This window comes from Frieseomelitta varia, unplaced genomic scaffold (assembly GCF_011392965.1).
Source record: "Frieseomelitta varia isolate USP_RPSP 00005682 unplaced genomic scaffold, Fvar_1.2 scaffold_324, whole genome shotgun sequence".
NCBI classification, from domain to species: Eukaryota; Metazoa; Arthropoda; class Insecta; order Hymenoptera; family Apidae; genus Frieseomelitta; species Frieseomelitta varia.
The window spans coordinates 111144-135873 of record NW_025110062.1 but is presented as its reverse complement, the minus strand read 5'-3'; the positions used below and the strand labels follow the sequence as shown (position 1 = coordinate 135873).

The 24730-nt window shown below is 38.5% G+C and overlaps 1 protein-coding gene across 4 annotated transcripts in view; it reads right to left on the bottom strand.

Moving 5' to 3' along the window:
• LOC122530049 (protein drumstick) overlaps nt 1–24730 on the bottom strand; it is a 42794-nt gene that overhangs the window by 6236 nt on the left and 11828 nt on the right. For 2 of the 4 annotated variants that reach the window (XM_043656682.1, XM_043656683.1), the window contains exon 2: nt 7092–7740. In XM_043656682.1, the coding sequence (XP_043512617.1) occupies nt 7092–7321 (230 nt within the window). In that variant the 5' untranslated portion in view covers nt 7322–7740. Of the gene's footprint in view, nt 1–153; nt 507–7091; nt 7741–19648; nt 19804–24730 lie in introns of those variants that run through there. The other 2 variants (XM_043656681.1, XM_043656684.1) reach the window with 2 other exon arrangements.

Genomic DNA, 24730 nt, shown 5'->3' with positions numbered 1-24730 from the left:
GGCGTTAGTATTAGTAGAAGTTAGAAATGCGATCGTAGCGGCGACAGCGGAAGAGTGTGTGACAGCGATATATTAAAGGTGTGCCAAGCATAATTATTACACGTCCATTATTTTTTTTTTTCTTTCTTTCTTTCTTTCCTTACGCACGAGATGGTGATCGAAAATCAACGCGGGGGAACTAACGCGGGGGAACTTTCAGTGAAAGATGCAGTAAACAAAAANAAAAAAAAAAGAAAGGAAAAAAGTAGAAGAATGGTGAAGTGTAGGAAAGAATGCATGTATTATATAATGTATAGTAAACGTGAAACGATAGAGAAGAGCATGGATTGTAATTTTCTGTTGTTGTAGACTGTTGTTAGAATTCTCTCTTTTTTTTTTTTTTTTTCTGTTGGTCATGTTGATGTTGCTGTTGCGTGTGCATTGTGCGTGCGTGCGTGTGTGTGCGTGTGTGTGCGTGTGTGTCAAGGTGCAGGAGGTTCAGAGCTCCCGCTCACCGCCACCCACATCTACAACAGAACAGAAAACAAGACCACCGCCGTTACATACAAGGTATTCCATTAGTATCCACCAGTATCGAAGATTTATTTTATCGCTCGCTCGTTCGCGAACGTGCGTGCGCGCACGCTCGCTAGGCTCGCGCGTTCCATGCGGAGGTAGCATTATTTCACGCTGATTTATGGGTCGAAGACTGATCTTTCAAAGTGCTAAGAGAGCGTGACCGGCAGACTTTGCGAATCTACGCGATTTTCTGCTTCTTCGCGGCTCACTCTCTCTCTCTCTTTTTCTCTCTCGAAGTGAAATTGTCACGGTGAAGGTGATACATTGACACTGCGCAAGGCTGCTGATACTGCAGAAGTCGTGCAGAAAGGTCGCACGCGTGAAAATGACCCGGTTTCGTCGATCTTACCTTTTATTACTTTGCAACGTTATTCATTATTGACTTTACGATTACGGAGATTCTTGCCGCAAGTTTGTGTGAAAGGGACGATACAGTTGTTAGATTAATCTAGTTTTAGTATCGTTGGGTTATGCGTGACGAAAGTTTTAAAATGATTGAAATTTTGGGCACTTGGTTTTATGTCGCATTTACATATTTATATTTGCATTTTACATGGCGACGGGAATTAGTGATAAAATTTAAAGTTGTGAAATAATTGTCACGATTCTAAATGGCCCAGTAACACTATGTAATTGAAATATAGTTGAAACTCAAATGGGCGAGTTATTAATAAGTTTCCAATTCAGATTTGTTTTCTAAAAAGAAATCGACTCTCTTCGAATATTTTAAAATATATAATATATAATATATATTTTATTATTATATATATATAAAATATAATAATATTAAAATTAATAATAAATTTAATAATTTAAAATTAATAATAAATTAATAAATTAAAAATATATAATAATAAAATATATCCCTTCGAATATTTTAAAATATATAATAATAATAAAATATATAAATTCTCCGTTTCTTCCTTTTTTAATTATTTTTGACGAAAATTTCGAAAATCCTGAATATCTTTTTTTAAATACTTCACATCAGAAAACTTATGTATTGTTTGTGCAATATGAAAATATTCTACTCTTTCTTTCCATTACAATATATAATGTATAGATATATAACGAATAAACAATGTATTATTATAACTTTAATAAGAATTTTAAATCAAAATTTTGTATACTTCTTTTTATATACCTCGTGATTCTATCGTGATCCTTCTCTGGCTATTAATTTAGCGAGTTTGTATCGTGCTGGCTCGGAGAGATTGCTACTAATTGTTAGGTGATTTACGAAGTTGCAAGACCGGTATGCCAAATCATTCTCGATTCTTGATAAGTAAATTTTATTTTTAATGAAGTGACGTCGAATGCCGGGGATATCGACGTTCTTATTAATTCTCGTGGTATTCCCGTGAAAGCATTAACTTCTTCGTTTAAATTATATCATTGTATATCACGCATTTTATGCTAGCCCGGGCATTCAAATTGCTACGTTTAACACCGAACTGGAAGAATAACAGAAGTTTCGTCCTCTGAGAACTGTTTGAAATACCGGCCGTTCCAGTCAAATCAAAGTAGCGCGTAAATCACGCGAAGTTTTGGGAACTAATAAAAAATTCTCAGAGGCTCAGTTTTTGAATTTCAAATTCTTCCCTCGCCCCCACCCTTCTCTCTTTTTCCTTTTCAGCGTCACTAAATTCGTATTGTATACTCGCTGTTTCTCTGTGCTCAGTGAGATTGTGCAAAATATCTTTGTTTATAACTAGACTTTTTACGGAAAATTTGAAAATATATATGCGAAATTGGAAAATTACGTGTTTCGTACGGAAAACAAACTTTTCGCGGTAGATTTCAGATTTTTTTTATTCTACTCGTGAATGAAACATGGATGAAAAAATATGAATGAAAAACATAAGTTTGCAAGTTACAAGTTATGCTGCGGATTTTCATGCAAATCCATATTTTTGTGAATATATCTAGATAATAACAAAAAATTGTTTCGTGTATCAAATATTACAGAAATCACTGTATTTTATATATTTTTCCTTTTTTTTTTTTTTTTTGTGTGTGTAATTTCACAATATTTTAAAATTTCCTATGAATGCATAAAAATTCATAGTCTGTTTGCACGACGAGTGTCAAATTTGTGTATGATTTTAACGATCTTTGTTAAAAAACGAAGCGCAATTTTACAAAAAATTTTTAAACGCAATTATTTCTTTTTAAATTTATCACTTTTTGTGTCAGTGATGGAAAATTGTGGGGGAAGCCTGTGAAAAAATTACGGTTATTAGACGTATTTTAATTGTCGTTGACGTTTCATAGTCAGTTCACTTTGGTTGCCGATTGTCGACGACCGACGGATCACGAAGTTGCGTCTGTCGACTCGAGTGACGAAACTTTCCCTTTTCAATCCCGGTGTTTCGTCTTTTAAAGCTGTCTGTTCTTCTGAATTTTTATCAAAACGATAAAAGTTTTTGTACCAAAAAATTTACAGAGAACGTACAATTAGTTGACAAAAAAGACTCCAAATTAAAAATCGAACGTGTCAGCCTGATTGTCAATCAAGTCTCGACTCTCGAAATACATCGCAGTTCCAATTACTCTGCACACTTGATTTTTCGTTTCACCTTCACTAATTTCTTTTTTTTTTTTCTTTCTTTAAATTTCACACAATCTTAATTTCATTCTTCTGTCACTCCAATACGACAAAATCATCTATCCCCAATATTTTAAAAATTCGCATTGAACAACACCGCGAATTCACGAGCAAAATTTCACGAAGCAAACCTTCTCGCATGGAAAGCGGAGCAAACGTCTTCAAACATCAATTTCTTAATTTTCGTCGTATTTTAAACATGCGTTTTCATGTTGAACGTGTCCGTGCTCGGTGATTGCTTTCTAAGCCTAAAGTTGAAAGTATGACGGTTTGATCGATAAAGAATCGAAATATCTTTGTGTTAGATGACATGATTTTTGTCTCGCAAAAAAAGATCGTACCAGTGACCTGACCGGTTCTCGAGATGGCTTCTATGTTCTTTCTTTTTTTTTTTTTTTTCAATGTAGACGATACACGCGTCTAATTTCGTTTTAAATCAATCGATGCTCTTCATCGATACACTTTTCTTGTATTTTATGAACTAAACGATGCCACGTTAAAATGGAACGGGGCTACTATTGAAATTTCGTTTGAAACTATCGTGGAAATGTGTTTGATGATACTGTTTTCGTTTTTATTACCGGATTTGATTTATGTTTTATGGTAGAATTTTACCATAAATATTTTACTATATTATAAAATAAATTTACCAATTTTACCATATTATAAATTTTACCATAATATTTGTTGTAATTATATATTTATATTTGTAGTATAATATAGTAGAAATTTTATTTGCTTGAACGAAATTTCAGTCGAATGAATTCTTGCTGGTAGAGTCCACTTATCGCTAGCAAAGGGGGAATATCAGTGAAAGTTCAAATAAATATTTATCACAGAACAAATTTGTATAAATAGAATTTTGCAACAAGTTAAACCAAATTTCAGTGAGTGCTCGATTAGCTGCACAAATGCACAATTTCTTTTTAGGCTATGGATTCAGAATATGATAATGTTAAATAGATTGGAGTATATAATAAAAGTTTAGGCTTAAATTCTTAACGAGATTTTCTTTACTAGTTGAGAAAAAAGCCAAACATCTATGAACTGCGGTTAATAAACTATTTATTCCGCGACAAATTTAATATAAATGGAATTCTACCGTAACTGAGTTGCAATAGTAATATTATACTATGTTCATTGGAACTAAAGTCAGTGCCTGATTAAATTTAATTGGAATTATATAACAGAAACTTTCGTTGATAGAATCCACTGATTTGAACTGAAATCCCTATTATATGAAAATCACTAGCAAAGGAGAAAAATAGTGAACTTCAATTGTGTCAAAACTATATTTGTCTCGTAACAAGTTCTAAATGGAGCTTTACTGTAATTAGAAAAGTCGTTTCATTATTCATATCGCTTGTAAACTTTCGTTCATACAGATTTCTAATAGGAGCACACAAATCGAGCACTAGCTAATTTTCATTCAAATAAACATAATTCTATTACCTTGAAATGAATGTTCGAAAAGTGTTTGATAATTAAATTAAATTTAATTGAACTAGTTACTTGGGGAATAAAATTGTCTGACTTTTTTCAAGAAGATTCAGATGGCTTCGTCGAAGTGTCACTGAATTTTAACTGTTTCTTCGGCACTAAAGTTATTATTTAAATTGTAGTAACTTAAATTTAGTGTTTCGTAATTAGTGGAAATATATTTTCAGCATCGGAATAAATAGACTATTATTAAACGAATAATTTAGAGGAATTGAAAGAAATTTCCGAAATTCCCCAACGTTTAATTGTTCCTCTACAACATCAAAGTTGGAATTTATTTTATAAAAACGCAGTATCTTAGTTACTGAGAATGCGAATTTTCTTTCTACACGTCCTTCTCTCTTCAATTTTCAAACATGTCAAAGTTAATAATCTACTCTTAAAAACCGTGGGAACAATGAACGATTCAAAAGAAGAGAAAAAGAAAGAAAAATTGAGACAAATCCGCGGAACTGAATTCTCGTCAATTCAAACGATTACTCAAACATAATTACAAACATTAAGATACGAAAAACCGGCGAATTTTCCTTTCGAACGACACACTCGAGTTTCGCGACACGTCGGAGCGAAGAATCTGTCATTGAAAGTCGTCAGAACGATGAATTTAAGAAAAAAACAATCGAAGAGAAAAAAATCTATGAAACAGATTTCTGTCACGTTTCCACAAAAAAAAAAAAAAGGGAAGAAAGTCGTTCACGTTTGATCATTCACGTTCGAGCACAGAATCGGACGTTTCCCTTGCGGTGAACACCGGCCGTATCGTCGGCTTGTCACTGTTCGAACTTCAGCGTTAACGCACATCACGGTTGAAGAGGACTCGCGACGGAGCACAAAAACCCGGAGCACAGACACGTCTCTCAGCTACTGTCGATCTTCGAGCGAGTGACAGCGAGTGATTTTCCCCCGGGACCGGTTCCGCGGAAAACTGTTCTCGCGTGGATCTGTCCCCGAACACCAGGATCACACGTTCAAGTTCACCTCACCGGCACTGAGCGCGACCTTTTTCAGCTTGCGACTGTCGCACGGCTGCCGCAACGCGAAACGATCGAAAGAGAACGAAAGAAAAACGCGAGTAGATGAAGAGAGGGGGGGTGGAGGGGGCGAGGGGGCGAGGGGAAAGAAAGTGAGCCAAGTGTGACGAAGGAATAATTGCAAACTGTTGAACTCGGTGGAAGAGGTTCGCGAGAAGGGAGAAAAGCGATCCTGGGTCTGACAGATCTTGCGATCCGCGCGGAAATCAACCTCGGAACCAGTCCCGTCGTTCAGCGGCGAATTGGAACAAGAGGCTCGACAAAAAAAAAAAAAAAAATGCCTGTATATATATATATATATGTATGTATATATATATGTATACACGTCCATCAGTATGTGATACAAGTACTGCAGAGGGGGGGAATTTTTCCACTAAAAAAATCAATTTTGATCGTCGAAAACGAAAAGGAAAATTTAGTTACGATGTCGTAACGATTCTAACGACGAGGGCGTAACGTGTTTGCATAAACGCGAGTCGTTTTTATCGGAAAAAAAAAAAAAGAAAAAAAAGAAGAAAAAGAAGAAGGAAATGACTCACTCGGATCGATTGGTTTCTCGCACACGGACGTGCATACACAGATATACATATATACATATATGTATGTATATATATATATATATATATATATATATATATATATATATATATATATATATATATATATATATACACATATATATATATATATACATACGTATAGGCGTTTGTTGAAAGCGAACGTGCAAACGTGCGAGCGAGAATGCGTGGACGGAAGCGTGCGTGTGGAACGAATAGGATTAAACGATAATCGTGTAAACGCATTATTAAGTACCTATCACTGCCAGTTCGCGCCGATCCGAGCCGAGATAGAGGAGGACGAAGGAGAATTCTTTCCTTTTGTCGACGGGCACGCGCACTTTTTACACGCGGGCCGTTTGCAGGCTCGCGCCGCGCAAAACGAACGAGGTTCCCTTGCGTCGTCGGATCGCCGTGATCTGGCTCGAAGAACGACGTTTACGGCCAACGGTTTTTCGTGCCAAAAGACGATATCTCTCCCGATAACGATAACGTCCGGTGCTACGCTGTCACGGAGGAGAAGAAGCTCACTGACTGACGACCGACGACGATAAAAAACAAAAACTGGGAAATAATGTTACATCGTTGCACGACGAGAGAGAAGGCAACGATATTTCGGTGAAGATGTTTCGATCGTTTGACCATCATTTTCTTTTTTTATTTTTCATTTTCTATTTTTTGTTTTTTTTTTTTTTTTTTTTTNATATATATATATATATATATATATATATATATATATATATATATATATATATATATATATATATATACACACACACATATATATATATATACACGCATAGAGACATTGGAAAGAATATTCCGGACAAAATGTACCTGTGCTGCTTGAGGTTGTCCTGCCGCTTGAAGGACTTTCCGCAGACCTCACAGGTGAAGGTCACGTCGTCCTTATGGCTGCGCTCGTGGATCATGAGGTTGTAGGGCTTCGTGAAGCGCCGCTGGCAGTACTTGCAGACGAACTCTACCGTGCACTTGGCGCGCATCTTCTGCCGGCGGCCGAACTCCCTGCCGTGCCCCTCTGTCTCCATCGGCATTATCGCGAACATCCTTATAAATTCCCACCGCTCCTTCTCTTGGTCGACTCTCTGTCTCCTTTCCCTCTACCTCCTCTCTCGCGGTCCTGCTAACGCCTCGAGTCACTCCCTCCACACGGGTTACAGGCCTATAACCGCGTCTCTGTCCCTCTTGTCTCGACAAGGGGCACCGTTTTCTCTTTTTTCCCTGCGAGCTTCCTCTCTCCTTTTGGGTCCCTCTCTCACGATGCTCTCTCTCTCTCTCTCTCTTTCTCTTTCTCTTCGTGTCGCTCTTCTCCTCCTGCGCAAATCTAGTCCCGACCGGCTGACTCCTGCGAAGTGAGATCACTTCGCCTGTACCTTCTTCTTGCGGGAACGCACTTTCTCTCTCTCTCTCTCTCTCTTTTCGTTTTCTTTTTCTCTCTTTCTCTTCTTCTCTTCTAGTTGTCTACCTGCGGGAAATAAAGGAGCAATGATTTTCGGATCGATTCCCGCGGATCGACGCGATCGCCAACGATCAGAGGCGCTCGTGTTTTCGATTCAGACGAGGCAACGTTTCTGATTTTCCATTGGATTCGCGAAATTATGTCAAAGGAGTGAGTATCCAGACGTGTGTCAGAGATCGTTTCCTTCTTTGAACATCGTCAGAACACGCTCCCCTGTAGAATCGGCACGTGTTAGAAATTTTTTTCGACTAGTCGACCACTTGCGCTGGCGACCGATTGCGGACCATAACGAGTGACCAAACCGTTATTACAACAGTTCGTCGCTTTCTTTTTGAACCTCGCCGAATAGAAATTATTGGGAAGTAAACTGATCGTTTGCTTTGCCTGGGTTATACTTAAATATACTTAAAACTATGAAAATGTTGCAATTTTGGGGCAGAAAGTTCGTTAAAAATCGCGGAATTATGCTTCTCCATGCATCTGACGCTTGTCAGGAAATGATGCGACGCTCTGCGATTTGCAAACGAGTTTACGAGTAACCTTGTCATTGAAAGTACAGAAACACTGAATCACACGTCGTCGAATCACGTAACGTCATCGATCTCCCAGAGATATTAGTAACCAAACTGTTGATTTTTATGGATTTCTTAAAGAAACTTAACAATCCGCGCAATAGAAAATTTCGCACTTTCCCGTGTTTCTGTTTATAGAGAGATTCAAAGAATTCACGAAATGCAGATTGATATATTTCGTTGTAATTTTCAACTTTGGATTTGCAGAACAGTAGTTGGTGATATTATTTAAAAATATTCGTATGTCAAATGTAAATTAACTCACGTGACATATATGTTCGTATTTTTATCCAAGATTTGATATTTAAGATGAGGCGAAGTAATATGGTTTCATATTGCCGACGTTCTGACTTCAAATTTTTAATGTGCTATTGCTGATGTTGCATCACTTCGCGTAAAGACACGCTAAATTATATCGGTGGTGTCACATGATTCGAGTGTGATGGATTTTGGTGTGATAATGGCGACCGGTACACCATGAGATTTCTCAGTAGTAACGCTGTATAATTTGATGGACGCGCGAGAATTTCCGACGAAGAATATCTGACGAGAGAACACAGTAAAAAGTTTCGACAGAGGAAAAAAAAATTTGAAGCTATTGATTCACTCAGACGCGTAGTTTTTCTTGGAAGTTACGTCATACAAGTAGTAATGGTAAATGATTCTTTGTACAGTTTCCAAGGCAAGAGATGGAGTATCCAAGATACCTATGAATATAAAATCAAAGGAGCATTTTTGTTTTTTTATACAAGATTTATATACAAGATTTAATCACGTCGATCCATGAAAATGACAATTAATTAATTATGGCAGGTTCTAATACTAACATTTCTTGCGCAAAGCACAATATAGCACAGACAAATAGAAAATTTCTCTTTTTGGAAAAGAATCCTAGTGAATCTGAATTCGCTGCACAATTCGGAAGAACCTGAACTGAGATTTTCGAGCAAATAATTATCTTCAATGTTCCTTGAAATACTAAAACTTGAAAAACATCTAAATTTTTCTGAAAGTTTATCATCCACATCGACGCCCCTAGAAATCTACTATTTGAAGAAACTTAAAACCTATTATTTTTTTAAAATACCTATCATTGCGTATCTTTATCAGGTTCTTTCTTCTCGATATCGTTACTAATCTAGTCTGTTATAAAAAATCATGACTATTGATAAATTTATTACTAAAACCGACAGGATCATCACTCTTGTAAATCTCCATCAACTTCTTGATGTTTATCATTTCATAGATTACAAAGGACTGAAACTATCTATCTGAAATGTCTTGTTACAAAAATCGTAATTTTCAGTTTGAATTTATTAGAAAACAACAACGTGATCACTGCTGTTGCAGGAACTTCATCAATTTCTTGCTCCTCAACATCTACCAGCTGACAAAGACGAGGGATGAAAGATGTGTAAATGAAAAATAAAGGAGCAACCATCCGTCTATCTAAAATATTTAAAATCTAATATTCCCTCTTTTCAAAATACCTAAAATCCAACCTACTATGAAAACCGCACCATTGCAAATCAAGTTCTTGCTCTTTGACTTGTTCGTCATTTCGTCGGTTGCAAAAGGATGAAGCTAGAAAGAAGCTGTCCATCTAAAATCCAACTAGTTACAAAAGCCACAATTTTCAACACTTCATTACGAAAAACAGGAAACGTCGAGCTTACTGCTCCTCGTCATCTTGAATCCAGTTGACTAATCACAATACTGATACAAGACCTGTACAAATGAAAAGATGATGGAGCAATCATTCACCCTAAAATCTAACTAATAGTCCCTTCTATCCAAAATACCTGAAATCCAAACCGCTACGAAAAACCAAACAACCCTCGACAAACAAAATCAATTATCGCCAAAAACAATTATCGCTGTTCACAGATCTCCCATCGAGTTCTTGCTCCTCTCTGGACATGTACCATCGACCATCGAGGCAGTCAGTTTCGGACGAGGGAAAGAAAGGGGTGCGTACGAGCGAAAAGAAAAAAAGGGAACGATAAAGAAGAGCGGACGTAACGCCGGAGGAAGCTTGTTGCTCGGCGCGAGTCGTCGGAAAGAGGGGTCCCGCGGAGTGGAGAGGCAGCAATAAAAAAGGCCCCCGGGGTCTGATCGCGCGGTCCGCCACGGCCATTGTGCAGGAGCCACGTCCGGTGCTACTGGTAGCGCAAGGTAAGCACACGGCGCACGCTCGAATAAAGTGGCGTGTCTGAATGAGTAATAAGCGTGGCTGGGCGTATCCCGGTTGGTTAGGCTGCCTAACGGCGGTGGGGCCTAATCGGAGCCGCCGCGTGTTACGCACGAACGTCTGTCTGCTCTGCCACGCTTTTTGCTTTCCTCTCTTCATCGTCTCGTTCCGGCTGAACACACGCCAGCTCGGAGGCCAGAACTTGCAACACTCTGACTTTCAACCACCGTTTTCTTACCGATTCGTGTACGGTCACTCCGGGTCAGGGCCGCGTCAGAGCGTCGAAACGTCGCGAAAAACGTTCTCAACGTGCGTTGAGTTTCCTTCGATGCGAATGTTCATGCTCAACGACGCGAGTAACGATAAAATTTAGAATCGCGGAGAGACGGAGTCATTTGTGAAGCTACGAGTTTAATTGCGGACCGTAACGAGTGACCGAACCAGTATATACAATAATCCGTCGCTTTCTTTTCCTTTTGAACTCGTCGGTATGATGCCACCGGATAGAAATTATCAAGAGGTAATAGACTTATCATTTGCTTTGCCTGGGTCTACATTTAATTGTACTTGAAACTGAAAAAGTGTTGCGAAATTCTCGACTTGCTTCAAATATCTTCACGGGTTTCAACGTGTCTGATGCGAACGCTTCTAGAAGAGAGCAAATGCATCAGAGTATAGATTATAGCGTCTAACATCATCGAACGCAATGCACAAACAATGTAACACATGAGCAAACTTGGATCATCGTAGAAACGCCTCAAAGACGAGTACGAGTCCGAAGAAATTCGGACGTATAAAAGTTCTATGTTCACGAAAACATATCGTAGTGATCAAAACTAGCAATTGCACATTTTGATGTTCAAATCCTTTGGAATTTTTCACGTGATTTAAATACCTACTGTGTGAACTCGTGTCAGTGGTACTTAAAATTGTAGGTTTAATTTAAAAAACGTTCATAATCCCTATTGTTAATAATTTTGTTAATTGACGCGACATTTAATTCACAAAAACAAACGACAAATAGGAACGTGTTGTTTTCAGTATCTCCTTTGTTGTGGATGTTTGGAATTGTTTCAGGATTAGTTGAATGAAGATTGGTCCACAATTTCTAGTTATTTTCAATGTTTAGTAGCTCGAGAGTTCAGTTTTTTAATGTATTTTCCATATTAATGTATTTTAAGCATTTATGATTTTTTTATTTATTTAAACATTGTTGCGATTGCTGACGTAAAAATACATCGTTTCGAATTCCGTTTCTGGTCATCGCCATTTATTATTTATCGTCATTACGCGTTACTTTCTCGATCGTGCGCACTGTTTCTTTCAGAATGAGTTATCAGACAAGTCACTCGCAAGCACGATATCTCGAATCAGATTTTATAATTTTCATCCTTGTCTCGTTGCAATCTGATTGCAGCAATCGGCTACAGGATTTTTATATTTCGGCCGATAAAAACGTGAGAAACGAGCAAGTGAAGCGTACAATGCAATCGCGATGGTATCAAACGTGCTCATAGACATTCGGATATAATTGAATCATTTTTCACGATGTGTTCGTGCAGTTTCTTGCAAAAGGGTAAATATGTGCCCATATCGATATCTTTCTCAGTTTATGGGATTCACCCAGGCCAACTTTCTCTTCTGATTTTCAAATATAAATACGCATCACGCGTGATTTTAGCACTTTCTTTGCCAGCTGATGCAAAAGATACAGCTCTCGCGTGATGTGTCCACCTACGTGCATCGCGAAACAGGACATAGATCAACGCACCACAGGAGCGTTGTTCCTTTTGCGTTAGCTACGGCAAAGATAATAACAATAGACGACTCGTGTGATTTGTTATATTCACGCATGTACTGTAGTTGGAGAAAGTTTCTGTATGAAACTCTTATTAACACTTCGTGAAAAAGAAAACGTAAAAAATTGATTGAAGTTTATTATCAATTATCAATTAATTAATGATTAAATTTTCAAAATTTTTCTTCAATTTTCAAAATATCCTTTCAGAATTGAAAGAAACCAGTGGTGTGAAAATTGGAGCTCAAAGTAAGTAAGAAAGATTGATTGTTTTACGATTTTTTAAAAAGTTACATAACATTCTAAAGTGCTTTTTGTTTATTTAATATTCTTACATTCGATGGAAAATTCGTATTCGAATATTTTATAAAATATACGAGAATATTAACTTCTTGCGCTGAAATGACGTGCCCCGCACGTCGAGAACTTTTTTTGTCCCAAAATTGCAATATCCTCTCAGTTTTAAGTATGTTTAAGTATAATCCAGGCAAAACGAGTATAAAAAATAAATAAATTTATTACTTCGCAATAATCTTTATCCAGTGATATATCATATACCGACGAGTTCAAAAGGAAAAGAAAGCGACGAATTATTATATACAGCTTGGTCACTCGTTACGATCCGCAATCAGTTGTCGGCGCAAGTGGTTGATATTTATTAATGTTAAGATATTTATTAATATGAAAAGATATTTATTAATGTTAAAAAGGTTGAAACGCAGAAGAAATTTCCGTGGAATTTGATATGAGAAAGTTGAAATGTGATTGTTGCGTTAATGTTCATTGGTATTCAGAAATCATTGTTAATCCACTGTTTATTTCCAAGATCATATATCTCGGGACGTACAAGGTACGATGAAAAAGTAACCAGATTTTATCAATATCTGAGCGTCGGTATTGGACAATGTTCAATAACTTCGCGAGTCACTGGTCGATCAGTCTGCCACGTGCCATCGAGCTACGAACATCTTGATGTCTGCTAACGAGTAATTTAGTTGAAGCGTAAACACGCAATTCTACGATTCGATGAAATTCTCTCGTCACTTGATACTTGATCAGTACGATCTTAGTAGTTAATTAGAAAAATGAAATCAGAGTGTTTTGACATCGTGGTAGGAATAATGTGCTTGGCAGAAAATTTTTGAAAATCAATCAGTTTAAAGGTATCAATTTAAAAGGAAATTTTGAATAGAAGCGTCTTTAGATTAGTTAATTAAATAAGTTACAAATGAAATTTTTCTTTGAATTGAAGTTATATATAGTCTTCATTGAAAGTTGTACTATCTTATACATCTTTAGTCTGTTCTAAGATTAGTTGAAAAATGAACGATGATTAAACAAATAAATGAATAGAGGTATTTCAATAAACAAACAGAAGAATATTTTTGTGATTTTCTGTGTATTTTTTTTAACTTTCTTCTGGGTAACTGCGATTAATAGTGAAACGGAAGCAATATTTTATGGAAACATGTTTTATGAAATTCTGAATATATCTAAGTTTTCATTTAAAAAATGTTCAAATAAATAAAAGAAAATATAAGAAAATTCAGTAAGCATAGGTGCTTGTGTATTATTTATACAATACAAGAATAGAAATTGATCAAGTAGCTATGATTGAATAGAGTACATACACCAAATTTGCACTATGTTAGAGGTATAAATGTCCGACTATCAACTATATAAATTCACAATTAATTAGCAAGTTTGGGAAAAAAATCAATACAGAAAATAATACAGCATAAAAAGATATAATGAACAATATAAAAATGAATACAAAAATTGAATATAATAAAGCAGAACAATGTTTGCGAATCAAATATATTGATTGAACGTATATCAAATAATTGTTATGCAATATATCTGTGTCATCAATCACAAAATTAGGTGTAAGAGACAAAAGTATGCAATATACTTTTTTAATTGAAAAACTAAAAATTTGCGCAGTTGAGAAGAATAGGAAAACTTTCATTAAAATTCGATATAAAATTCATACAAAATTCACATATTATTATGAGACAAGGGCTAAAATTATCAGTTGAATGGTGTTTTTTTTTTTTTTTTTAATTTCACGATATAAGTTCTAATAAGTTCTAATGTATTTCAAAGTTCGATTCAAAGTAATAAGGCATTTCGATTGAAGAGATCTCGATGACGATCGAACAAACAAGTTTAATTGAAAAGAATAATTGAAATTCATTAAGTACGTCTTGTATGGCCAATCTATTTCATCTGTCATTGATCGATTATTATTCTCAAACTGTGTACCGTTGGCTCCAACTACCGACACTTGTAAGAACAAAAAATTATTCCAATTCTTTCAATCGTTCCTCTGTCAATTAAAATAATAGTATTCTGGAAACGTATGTATGGTTTTCCTCTTTTACTATTAATCGTATGCGTAAAAAAAACGTTTGAAAAAATATTATCTTCTGTAGATTGGGTATTGAAAAAAAAAAAAAAAGGAACGCGGTTAACGTTTTCTACGAACTTCGCCACCGACTTTTCCTTCCTGTTAATTTTCCTCCGATTTCTAATTTTCACCAAAAAAAAAAAAAAAAAAAAAAGGAAAAAATGTTCGTTTAAAGTGTCCAAAAATTTCCGCAACCGATCAACCAACGATTCAGGCTCGGAGCCAATTTTAGCGGAAGCTAAAATGATCGTCGGGCACAATGTCGGAGCCAAGTTCGTCCTGTCGTAATCAAGAGATCAAAACTAATGTATGATAATGTATGATAATGCGGATGTATGTGGAAGCGCGCAGTTATGGTCGCGTAGTACGTCGGCGGTATCCGCGAATGAATACACCCACACGCGAATCGCGCAAAGTCGTACAAAGGTGAATTTCACGTTTTATCGATCGGCGATCTTCGATCACCTTGGACGATGTTACAACAACGAGAAGAACGAAGTCTCGTCCATGTTTGATCCTGCACGTCATCGAGAGTGTCGTTGCCTGTTGGCTGTTTGAGAAATATCAAACATCGTGGCACGCTCGAAGGTTGAAAAAAAAAGAGAGAGAGAAAAAATCGCGTATATCCTATACGTGTTTTATGGACATGGTCCTTCACTGGCACTGTCATCGTAAAATACGATTTCGATTCATCGTAGGGAATAATGGAGTTGTTTAGGGACCTGTGAGGTGAATACAATTATAGCGTCAGGCCCCGTGGGGCAACCGAGATTTCTTAATCCTGTTAGACACGCGTGCTGCAATTCGATCAGGCTGCCGCGTTCTAAGAACACCGATGCAAACGCGTGTTTCACTCGGTGAACACGGGCACGTCCCACGAAAGTTAAAGTGTACTTGTCATCCGCCGAAAGTTTATCGTTTCGGATCGCCTGGCGGGTAAACGTGGAAACGGTTGGTCGTGATTCGCATGGATATATACCGCGACTTTGTTTCTTTTTTTTTTTTTTCGGTGAAGAAATTACGCTTCTCAAGTAGCGTAATTTCTTCGAAATAATATTGTAGCTAACAGCTACCAGCTTCTCGCTTTACTGGATTCTAACCGAATAGGTATAATTTTTAATGATATTTTATTAAATTTCAATTTTTTCTTTCAACGATATTCTATTAAATTTCAATTTTCTTCTTTTAACGATATTTTATTAAATTTCAATTAAATTGCACGTAGATAGCTACGAGTATTCGAAGTAGTATTAGCTCGTAACGTGCTCCTAACTGAACTCTAAGCTATTGCAAGAAGTAGTATTAGCTTGTAACGGAATGTCTGACTTTTTAATGATACTCTACTGAATTCTATGGTAGCCACGAGTCTACTGAAGAGGTATTAAGAGGTATGAATGTTTTAATGATACTTCACTAGGCAGAAACATTGAAAAATTTCTTTATATATATATAAACAATAAAATATTCTCTTATATATATATAAGAAGAAAATTCTTTGCTTGTAATTAGTATACTGGCGTTCAAACTTTTGGAGTATATTAGAGTTTTGAAAGTGAAAATAACCTTGAACGTTGGAATATATTACTTATAGTATGCAATTGTATTCAATTGTACTAGTTTAAGATATTGAAACCGTAATTAATTACACCTACTTGAAATTGAAACTTGTAACTGCAATATTTTTATTTTTCTAAAGGAGATGCTCCAAACTTTCAAGTGATAAGATAGAAAATAAAGGGGTAATAAATTCATTTTAGGTAGATAAGTATAGTAAATTGATGTCACAAAATCGGACGTTTTTAGATGTGGTACAATATAGTAACGAGTATTAATAGCACTATTGAAGAGAGTACTAATTACATTATCAAAGGGAAGTAAAAACTAATTCCATCTACTATTTAACTTTGTATTTTTATGTTCCGCTCTTGCTCACGCTCTGCAGCCAATCTTTTCTAACATCTCATTAAAATCTTATTCATCCTACGTCAGAAACCAGTAATTTATCGCCTCTAATAACCATAATCGCTCTCTGAATACCGAAAACAAATTTTACGAGTAATTCCCCATTGTCTGTCAGATGTCGAAGCTACTTAAAATTCCAATTACGCCAGCCTGCACTAACGTTGTAGGATTGTCAAATATTACAATAACAATTAGACGTCAGGCTGAATGTTCCTGCCATAAATGTCTCTTTAAATATTATTCCGTTATTTATTATACAAATATTATTATTATTAAATATAATTCCAATTTTAAAAAATCGTCTAACGATCATAATCGCTGCTTATAATATCAAACAAATATTACAAATAAAGACGTTTCCTATTGTCTTTCACAATCAGACTCGTTCACGCTATTTATTTACACTCGGATATCAATTATTAAATATTCCACCCCCCAAACATTGTGACCACTATAGTAGTGACAATCACTACTTAATGCAGAATCATAATCACCGCTTGATACAGAAACGAAGCAGGTATCTACTTCCTATCCAAGCTACTCAAAACTCCAATTATGTCAACCTACACCGACACAAATCATTAACATTGGACGTCAATCGCTCGAACGTGTAATAATCAGCTTGTGAGCACGTTCGACTTGGAAATATTCAACCCCCTCCGCGAAATTGACGAGCTGAAAGGTCATTTCTCCCTTGTTCCCTCGGCCAGGAATCGTTGTTTTTCCACGAGGGGAAAGGGATCGTCGAGGGACTGTCGACCGAAGACAAGTGGCCACCGCGTTTACGCTCACGGTCCCTCGCGAGCAAAAGGACGAGCAAAGGGCACCCAATGAAGAGGCAGCCAATCAAAGAGAGGACGGAGTGGAGCTCCAACCAGAAGAAGCTTGCCCGACGTGAGTGCACCCGTTCTCGTACGTACGGCGGAATAAAGAAGGGAGCAGTAGCCTTCGTTCGTTCGCCGGTAGCCAACCAAAGAGGAGCTGCTACTGTGAACCGCCCTACCGCTGACTACCGGTTTTCGGCCACTCGCCACTGAACCTCCACCAAGCAGAACCACACCCTCGTCCTTTGGTTCAGCGTTCGTCCCGGTACCGGTGGATGAACGCGGGTTCAACCGTGGAACCGCTCGTTTGTCTCGGGGCAAACCGCTTTTCCCATTACGCCAAATGGGAAGCGAGACACAGGAGGAAGTTCTCGATGGCGAAACTTTCTTTTTTTTTTTCCGGAGCATCGGAGTAAAGAGTAGGCTAACATTCGGCGAATTGGTTTCAACCTGTTGCGCCTGGAATTTTTTTGTCCCAAAATTGCAATATTCTCTCAGTTTCTGAGTATATCTCAGTATAATCGAGGCAAAGCAAATGATAAATTTGTTACTTCTCAATAATTTCTATCCAGCGATGTCGTACCGACGAGTTCAAAAAAAAAAAAAAAAAAAGAAAGCGACGAACTATCGTATACGGTCCGGTCGCTCGTTATGGTCCGCAATCAGTTGTCAGCGCAAGTGGTTAAAAATTTTTCGATGCTCTCGCGAAGGTGGATGAAAGAGTGCGTTGGATCGAACAAGAAATTGGTCTTTCTATAGAGATTTAGAGAGTTTAATTTTGGATACTTTTCATATAAATGAAGTCGCGGATCTTTTGAAGCGAAATGAAGGGTTGACAGTGTTAGAGTAGATCAAGCACATCACACGTATTGAGTTGATTTCGAAAGCTAGAGAGGGATGTACGTAGATAGGTATTTATTCGATATGTGATCGATTAGGTCAATGAGTCAATTTTGAAAACTGTTAGTTAATTAAACAATGGTGAAAAAAGGTGTAGATTGAAAGTGGACGTTTTTACGATTCTGTGAGTTTCAAGAATTGTTCACAATTTGTATGTTTCTCATATCTTTTTTTCAAAGCAGTTGGAGAGTACAGAATCATTTACAACTGAGAATGTTCGCGAGGGTGAATCTCTGAGAAGTAGTTTTCGACGAATTTTTCCGTTCGACAGTGAGAATAACAAAATATTAAAAGTGAAATTTTACACTTTGTCAAGCTAACTGAGTGGAGGATTAACAATTGGGGCTACAGAGTAAGTAAATTTCTGAAAGTTTTTGATCTGGAGCGCAGTCATGAATTTCAACAGAAAAATTAACAAGAGAGAGAACAATGATGTGCGACAAAAAACGTTGAAGGAAAGGGTCGTTTGGCGTGAATTGAAAAATTTTTGAAGCACATCAAGCACAACTTCAAATTATTCACAAACGATTCGCGACGAATCGAAATCGAAAGAGCCACCAGTGGTTACGTTTCGAGCGAATCACGTCCCTCGGAGCACGAAGAAAAAGCGACTAAACCGACAGCACTGGTTTGTTCGACGAATAAAAGTTTTGGTACAGCGTAGCCTGGTAGCCAATCAAAATGAACCGGCTACCGTGTACCGCCCTGTGGCAAGCTACCGGTTTTGGGCCAGTCGCCACGGAGGACTCGAGAGACATCAACGAACGTGGGACCACACCTTCCCCGCCCGCGCGATTCGAAGCACGAGTCGACGAAAATTAAACTCGTGGAACACTGAAGAACGAAAAATACAAAACAATATCCAAAATCTAGAAAAAGAGCACCTGCAGCGCAGTGTAACAAAAATTACAGTATCAGATACGTAAAAAAAAAAAAAAAAAAAATCACATCGGGAACTAGATAACAAATATCTGAAAACGTATTCCGAGTCTGGAGTTCGACTTTCGAAAATGCAAACAGTACTACGAATAAATTCTACCAGCCGTATTCATCGAGAATCGTAGAAAATGAAAAAAATGTCAGAGAACATGTTCGAAAAAATCCAAAAAGGAGCGAGAGAGAGAGAGAGAGAGAGAGGAAGAAAAAAAGAAGAAACGCGTCGCGACAAATAATACAAATAATCGAAAGCGAGGGAGAGCTACGCGCGGGGCTAAGAGCAGCGACGAAAGAGTAAAAAGTGACGAAAGACGCACTTACCGGTGAATGTGGTGGAGAGCAGACGCTCCGTAGTTCCGTGGTACGCGATGTTTGCCGGTCTTTTGGTCAAATAAACGTCCCTTTGCTGAGGTGTCTTTGGAACTGGTCGGCGAGTACGCGCGCGTTCGTTATCCGCGCACGGGGGAGCGCCGCGAGGGAGCAAGAAGAGAGAGGAAGAAAGGTAGGAGAATCCTTGAGATGAAACTGGTCGTCGTGGTGTGTGAGAAAGATATGTATATATATATATATATATGTGTGTATGTATATGTATATGTATATCTCTGTCGTGGCGTGTGATTCTGTCTATCGGATTCTCTATCGAATCGTGATGCTCGTCGTGGGATGCTGTCTTCCGGGCTGACAGGTCTGGACCGTTTGGGTGCGCGGCGTCGACTGAAGCTCCGTTTGCCCGCTCGGTTCGCTGGTAGCCCGAATAGGTAGGCACACCAGAAGACGGTAGGATGCGGTGTGTAACCGCCAAAGGTCTCCTTCGTCGTCGTCGTCTCGCTTCTTCTGGTTGGAGGACCGGGACGACACCTCCCTACCGAACCGACTCACCGATGCCCACCAGCTAGGTTCTGTTCGTTCCTCTCTCGATTCTACCAGAAACGATCCAGGAGGATCTTCCTTTCTTGAACAACGCTGTCACTACCGCCTAGTCCAGTAGTGGTAGTAATAGCAGTAATGGTGGTAGTAGTAGTAAATAGTAGGTGGTGGTAGTGAAGAGAAGAGTGTGCGGCTGGCGGTGCGGAGGAACGGGAGCAGAAGAAGGAAAAGGGGAAGAGAAGAAGAGGAAGACCAATGTTTCTTATCCACTGGGAACCTGCTCTCTCTCTCTCTCTCTCTCTCTCTCTTTCTCGCCGATGTGTCCTTGTCTGGCCGGTCACCGAATAGCAGCGCGGTTATTCACAAATCCTTCGACGACGCGGCTTCCTGAGCTCCTGCGATGCCGCTCGTCCGCCCTCCCTTCGCCCCTAGTTGCTCCCTCTCTTCCACGCATCCCTACCACCGGGGTCCAGGATAGGACCGCCCTCGTAACCGTCGGATCACAGAGCATCCCTCTTCGCCCACGCGAGAAGACCCTTTTTCGAAACGGTCTTCCCACTCTTCTCGGTCTTCACCGTAGAAAATACCCGGCCGTGAGTTCTTTCGTCCTTTCTTTCTCTCTCTCTCTCTCTCTCTGCGTGTCTGCCCCCCCGCGGGGGCGGTAGCGAGTCGCGCCGACACAAAGGAGGTAGCGGTCCTAGCCGAGCCACCGCGACTATTACCAATTCACCAATCTTTCTCTCTCTCTCTCTCTCTCTCTCTCTTCAACTTCCCTAACGAAGAGAGCTCGTCCAATCTCAATTGAACGAAGCCCGTGGGTTTCACCGTTGGTTACGCGACGACCTGTCGCCTTTGTCCTCGAAGCGGCTGCCGAAACGAGTCCGCGTGTCAATCAGCTCGCCCACGCGAAAAAAAGCGGATCAGCTGGAATCGGTTCCTGGAAGAGGATCCGCGGCAGCCGGTGATCTCTTTGTCTCTATCTGGACCCTGTATCTCTCTCACTCTCTTCCTCCCGAGGCCAGAAAGAGTGACGCTGACGAAGGTGTGTGGGAGGAAGCGGAGGTGGAAGGAGCGTGCAAGAGCGGGGGCTGACACGATGCCGCGGGGGTTCCCAGGGCACGTGGGAAATGCACAGTAGTCGATGTCAATCCCCCCACCAGCCCCAACGGCCAGCGTGGGCCCAGTCCGTGGACCCGTCGGGCCCCACTATGGGCCTAGCACAGGACTCGCAGAGCCATCGCCAGCCGTGGCTGGGCACCGCCCAGCGAGATCCCGCGGTATCGCTTCATTGGACGATTCAATGGGCTATCGCCTCCTTCGCGAGCCACCGGGATGATCGAGTGGTGGAAAAATTCCACTGGGAAAGGATCGGTTCGGTGGATCGCGCGGAAGAAGGAGCGACTACGGAGGAAGAAGACCAGTGAGCGATCGGCAACAAAGAGAATGCCGACGTACCCGCTTCGGAATCCGATTGTAGCCACCGGGCAACGGTCTCCGCGCTCCGCGGAGTCCCTCGAACCGACGAGGATGAAGACGACAACGATGACGAGGAAAAGACCGGCCTCTCCCTTCCTCTCCTTCTCCGTTGCTCGTCGATCTTTCGTTCTCTCCGCGGAGATATTTCGGTGATCAAGATGAAAATTTCCGAGGACCCTTTGCGCGAGCAAAGGATTTCGTTTCACCGAGATTTGCCTCGGCGATACGTGTATTTAGGGGGATGTATGTTGATGACGACGCAACTTGGGAATTCGTGTGGGAATTTATGACAGCCACCGGGCTATGCGGATGAAAGAGAGGGCGACGAAAGTGGACGATTCATTTTTGGGAAATTTTGGAGCACGGTAGAACTTGAAGAGACTGTTGTATGATTTCTTTCTTGTATTCGTTTACTCGGGTACGAACTCGTACGCAGGAAGCGTAAAATACGGGACTCGTTTTTTTTTTTTTTTTTAACGCCACTTGCGCTGGCAACTGATTGCGGACCGTAACGAGTGACCATAACCATGTACAACGATTCGTCGCTTTCTTTTATGAACTCGTCGGTATGATGTCACTGACAGGATAGAAATTATTGAGGATAATTAATAATTTTATTATTTGCTTTGACTGGGTTATACTTAAATATATTTAGAACTGAGGAAATATATTTATACTTAAATATATTTAGAACCGAGGAATTTCATAAGATCGTATCTATATCGAGCGCGAATGTTTCTATTAACCTCTTGCCACGCACGTCGAGAATTTTTTCTCCCAAAATTGCAATATTTTCTCAGTTTTAAGTATATTCAAGTATAACCCAGGCAAAGCAAAATAATAAATCTATTACCTTTCAATAATTTCTATCCAGTGATGTCACACCGACGAGTACAAAAGAACAAGAAAGCGACGAATTACTGTATACGATTCGGTCACTCGTTATGGTCCGCAATCACTGTTGCCAGCGCAAGTGGTTAAAATGTTTGATACTGACGTGTTTCAAAAGCAAAACGCGGAACGTGCTAGTAAACACGGTTCTGTTCTTTCCTGAACCAAGTGAATTAAGAAATGAACAATTACGTAAATTTCACACAGATAAAAATGAATTCCTGACAGGTTGAGATCCAGGTTATTAGGAGAGGTTGTTCTCATACTCTGTGCGAACGAGAAATGACAAATATTAACAAACAAATTGATACATACAACTAGAATTTTACTGTACTTGAATTGCTGTGATTGAATTTCTTTGAAACTCGAGTAATAAATAAATGTCAAAAAGTAAGGAAAGTTGAATCGAGGTGTCACTCAGATTGCTAAGTCTTTGTTTCAAGGCATTTCTATCTTTCTTTCGTGTCGCTTCATTTCTGTTGCTTGAGAATTTCCATAAATTGCAAATTCCATGGTTACGATTGCATTTTGCGTGGGTATAGCATAACTGTTAAAACAGACGTTACATCGTACGGGTCTCGGATAACAAAATTAGCATTCGAAGATTTATTTAGATTTTTATGAAATTTCTTTTAGCAAGAAAACCGTTTGGTATTACCGAATTGAATTACAAAAGTGTCGAAAAGGTATTTCAATGAAAAAAGAAAAAATGACTTTCCCAAATGGATTTCTTTCCTTTGACAGCATGTAATACGAGAAAGTAGCGAGAAACTGGCTTTCAACAGAATTAGATGTTAGCTTGTTAATTAAAAGTAATATCTATACCTGTTCGCAGTGACAGAGACAAAATTCACAATAAGAGATACTTAAAAAAGTAGAGCGTAATGTCACACGAATGTGGGGGAAAGCAACACAGTTACAAATTATGAAAATCGACGAATAAGATTTCCATGCAATGGTAATTCGAAAGTCGCGTCGAAACACGAAAGTGCGATGTGAAACGGAGAAACAAAGTCTGGTGAACAAAGCGCTGTAATCAGTCGCTAAAGTAAAAGACTCGATAACAAAACTGCTAATCGCCGCGATGGGAAAACGTACGTTCAAATGTAAGAGCCGAAATGTGCTGAAGGGGAATGCGCAGGTCGACGAAATTGACAGGCGACAAACCTGTGATAAGAATGTTTGCGGAGGACGTATTACTGAAAAACTATGCAAATACGGATCGTAAAGATAACGTTCCTGGCTTTTTGGTTTGCTTTATCGAGTCCAAAGGAGTCCGCAGAGAGAAATGAAACAAAAATTTATTTCACGCGCAAAATTGGTCATGCGTCGAGTAATTTGGTTTTCGATTCCAGAGGCTAGGGTCACAGTTAAATTCGCAAAATAATATTCTAGTGCCTGAAATTGCGAAGAATAATCCTTAATAATAAAGCATTCGATCCGATTCGTAATTAGAATATTTTTCTGTAACTCTGGTGTGTTAAAAGAAGAAAGAGAGTTGGAAATCTGTGTAGAATTAGTATTTATCATAATACTAATAAATTAATTTGATCATTCATTAATTCTGAATAAAATTAATTTAAACGCAATTTCATCATGATACTAATAAAAGAATTTGATGGCAGATCTACCATTCATTTCTAAAACTCTATACTTTTCGATTCTATAAATATTTCTCCCTCAATTAACTATTAATAAACGTTAATTTTATTTTATGATAAATATAGAAAAATTTTTCTAATAGTTTAACATTTCAATAAGCCCCTGTTAGCTTCTTTATGAAGCAAAATATTTTCTATAACTCTGGTGTGTTAAAAGAAGAAAGAGAGTTGGAAATCTGTGTAGAATTAGTATTTATCATAATACTAATAAATTAATTTGATCATTCATTAATTGTGAATAAAATTAATTTAAACGCAATTTCATCATGATACTAATAAAAGAATTTGATGACAGATCTACCATTTATTTCTAAAACTCTATACTTTTCGATTTTATAAATATTTCTCCCTCGATTAACTATTAATAAACGTTAATTTTATTTTATGATAAATATAGAAAAATTTTTCTAATAGTTTGACATTTCAGTAAGCCCCTGTTAGCTTCTTTATGAAGCAAAATATTTTCTATAACTCTGGTGTGTTAAAAGAAGAAAGAGAGTTGGAAATC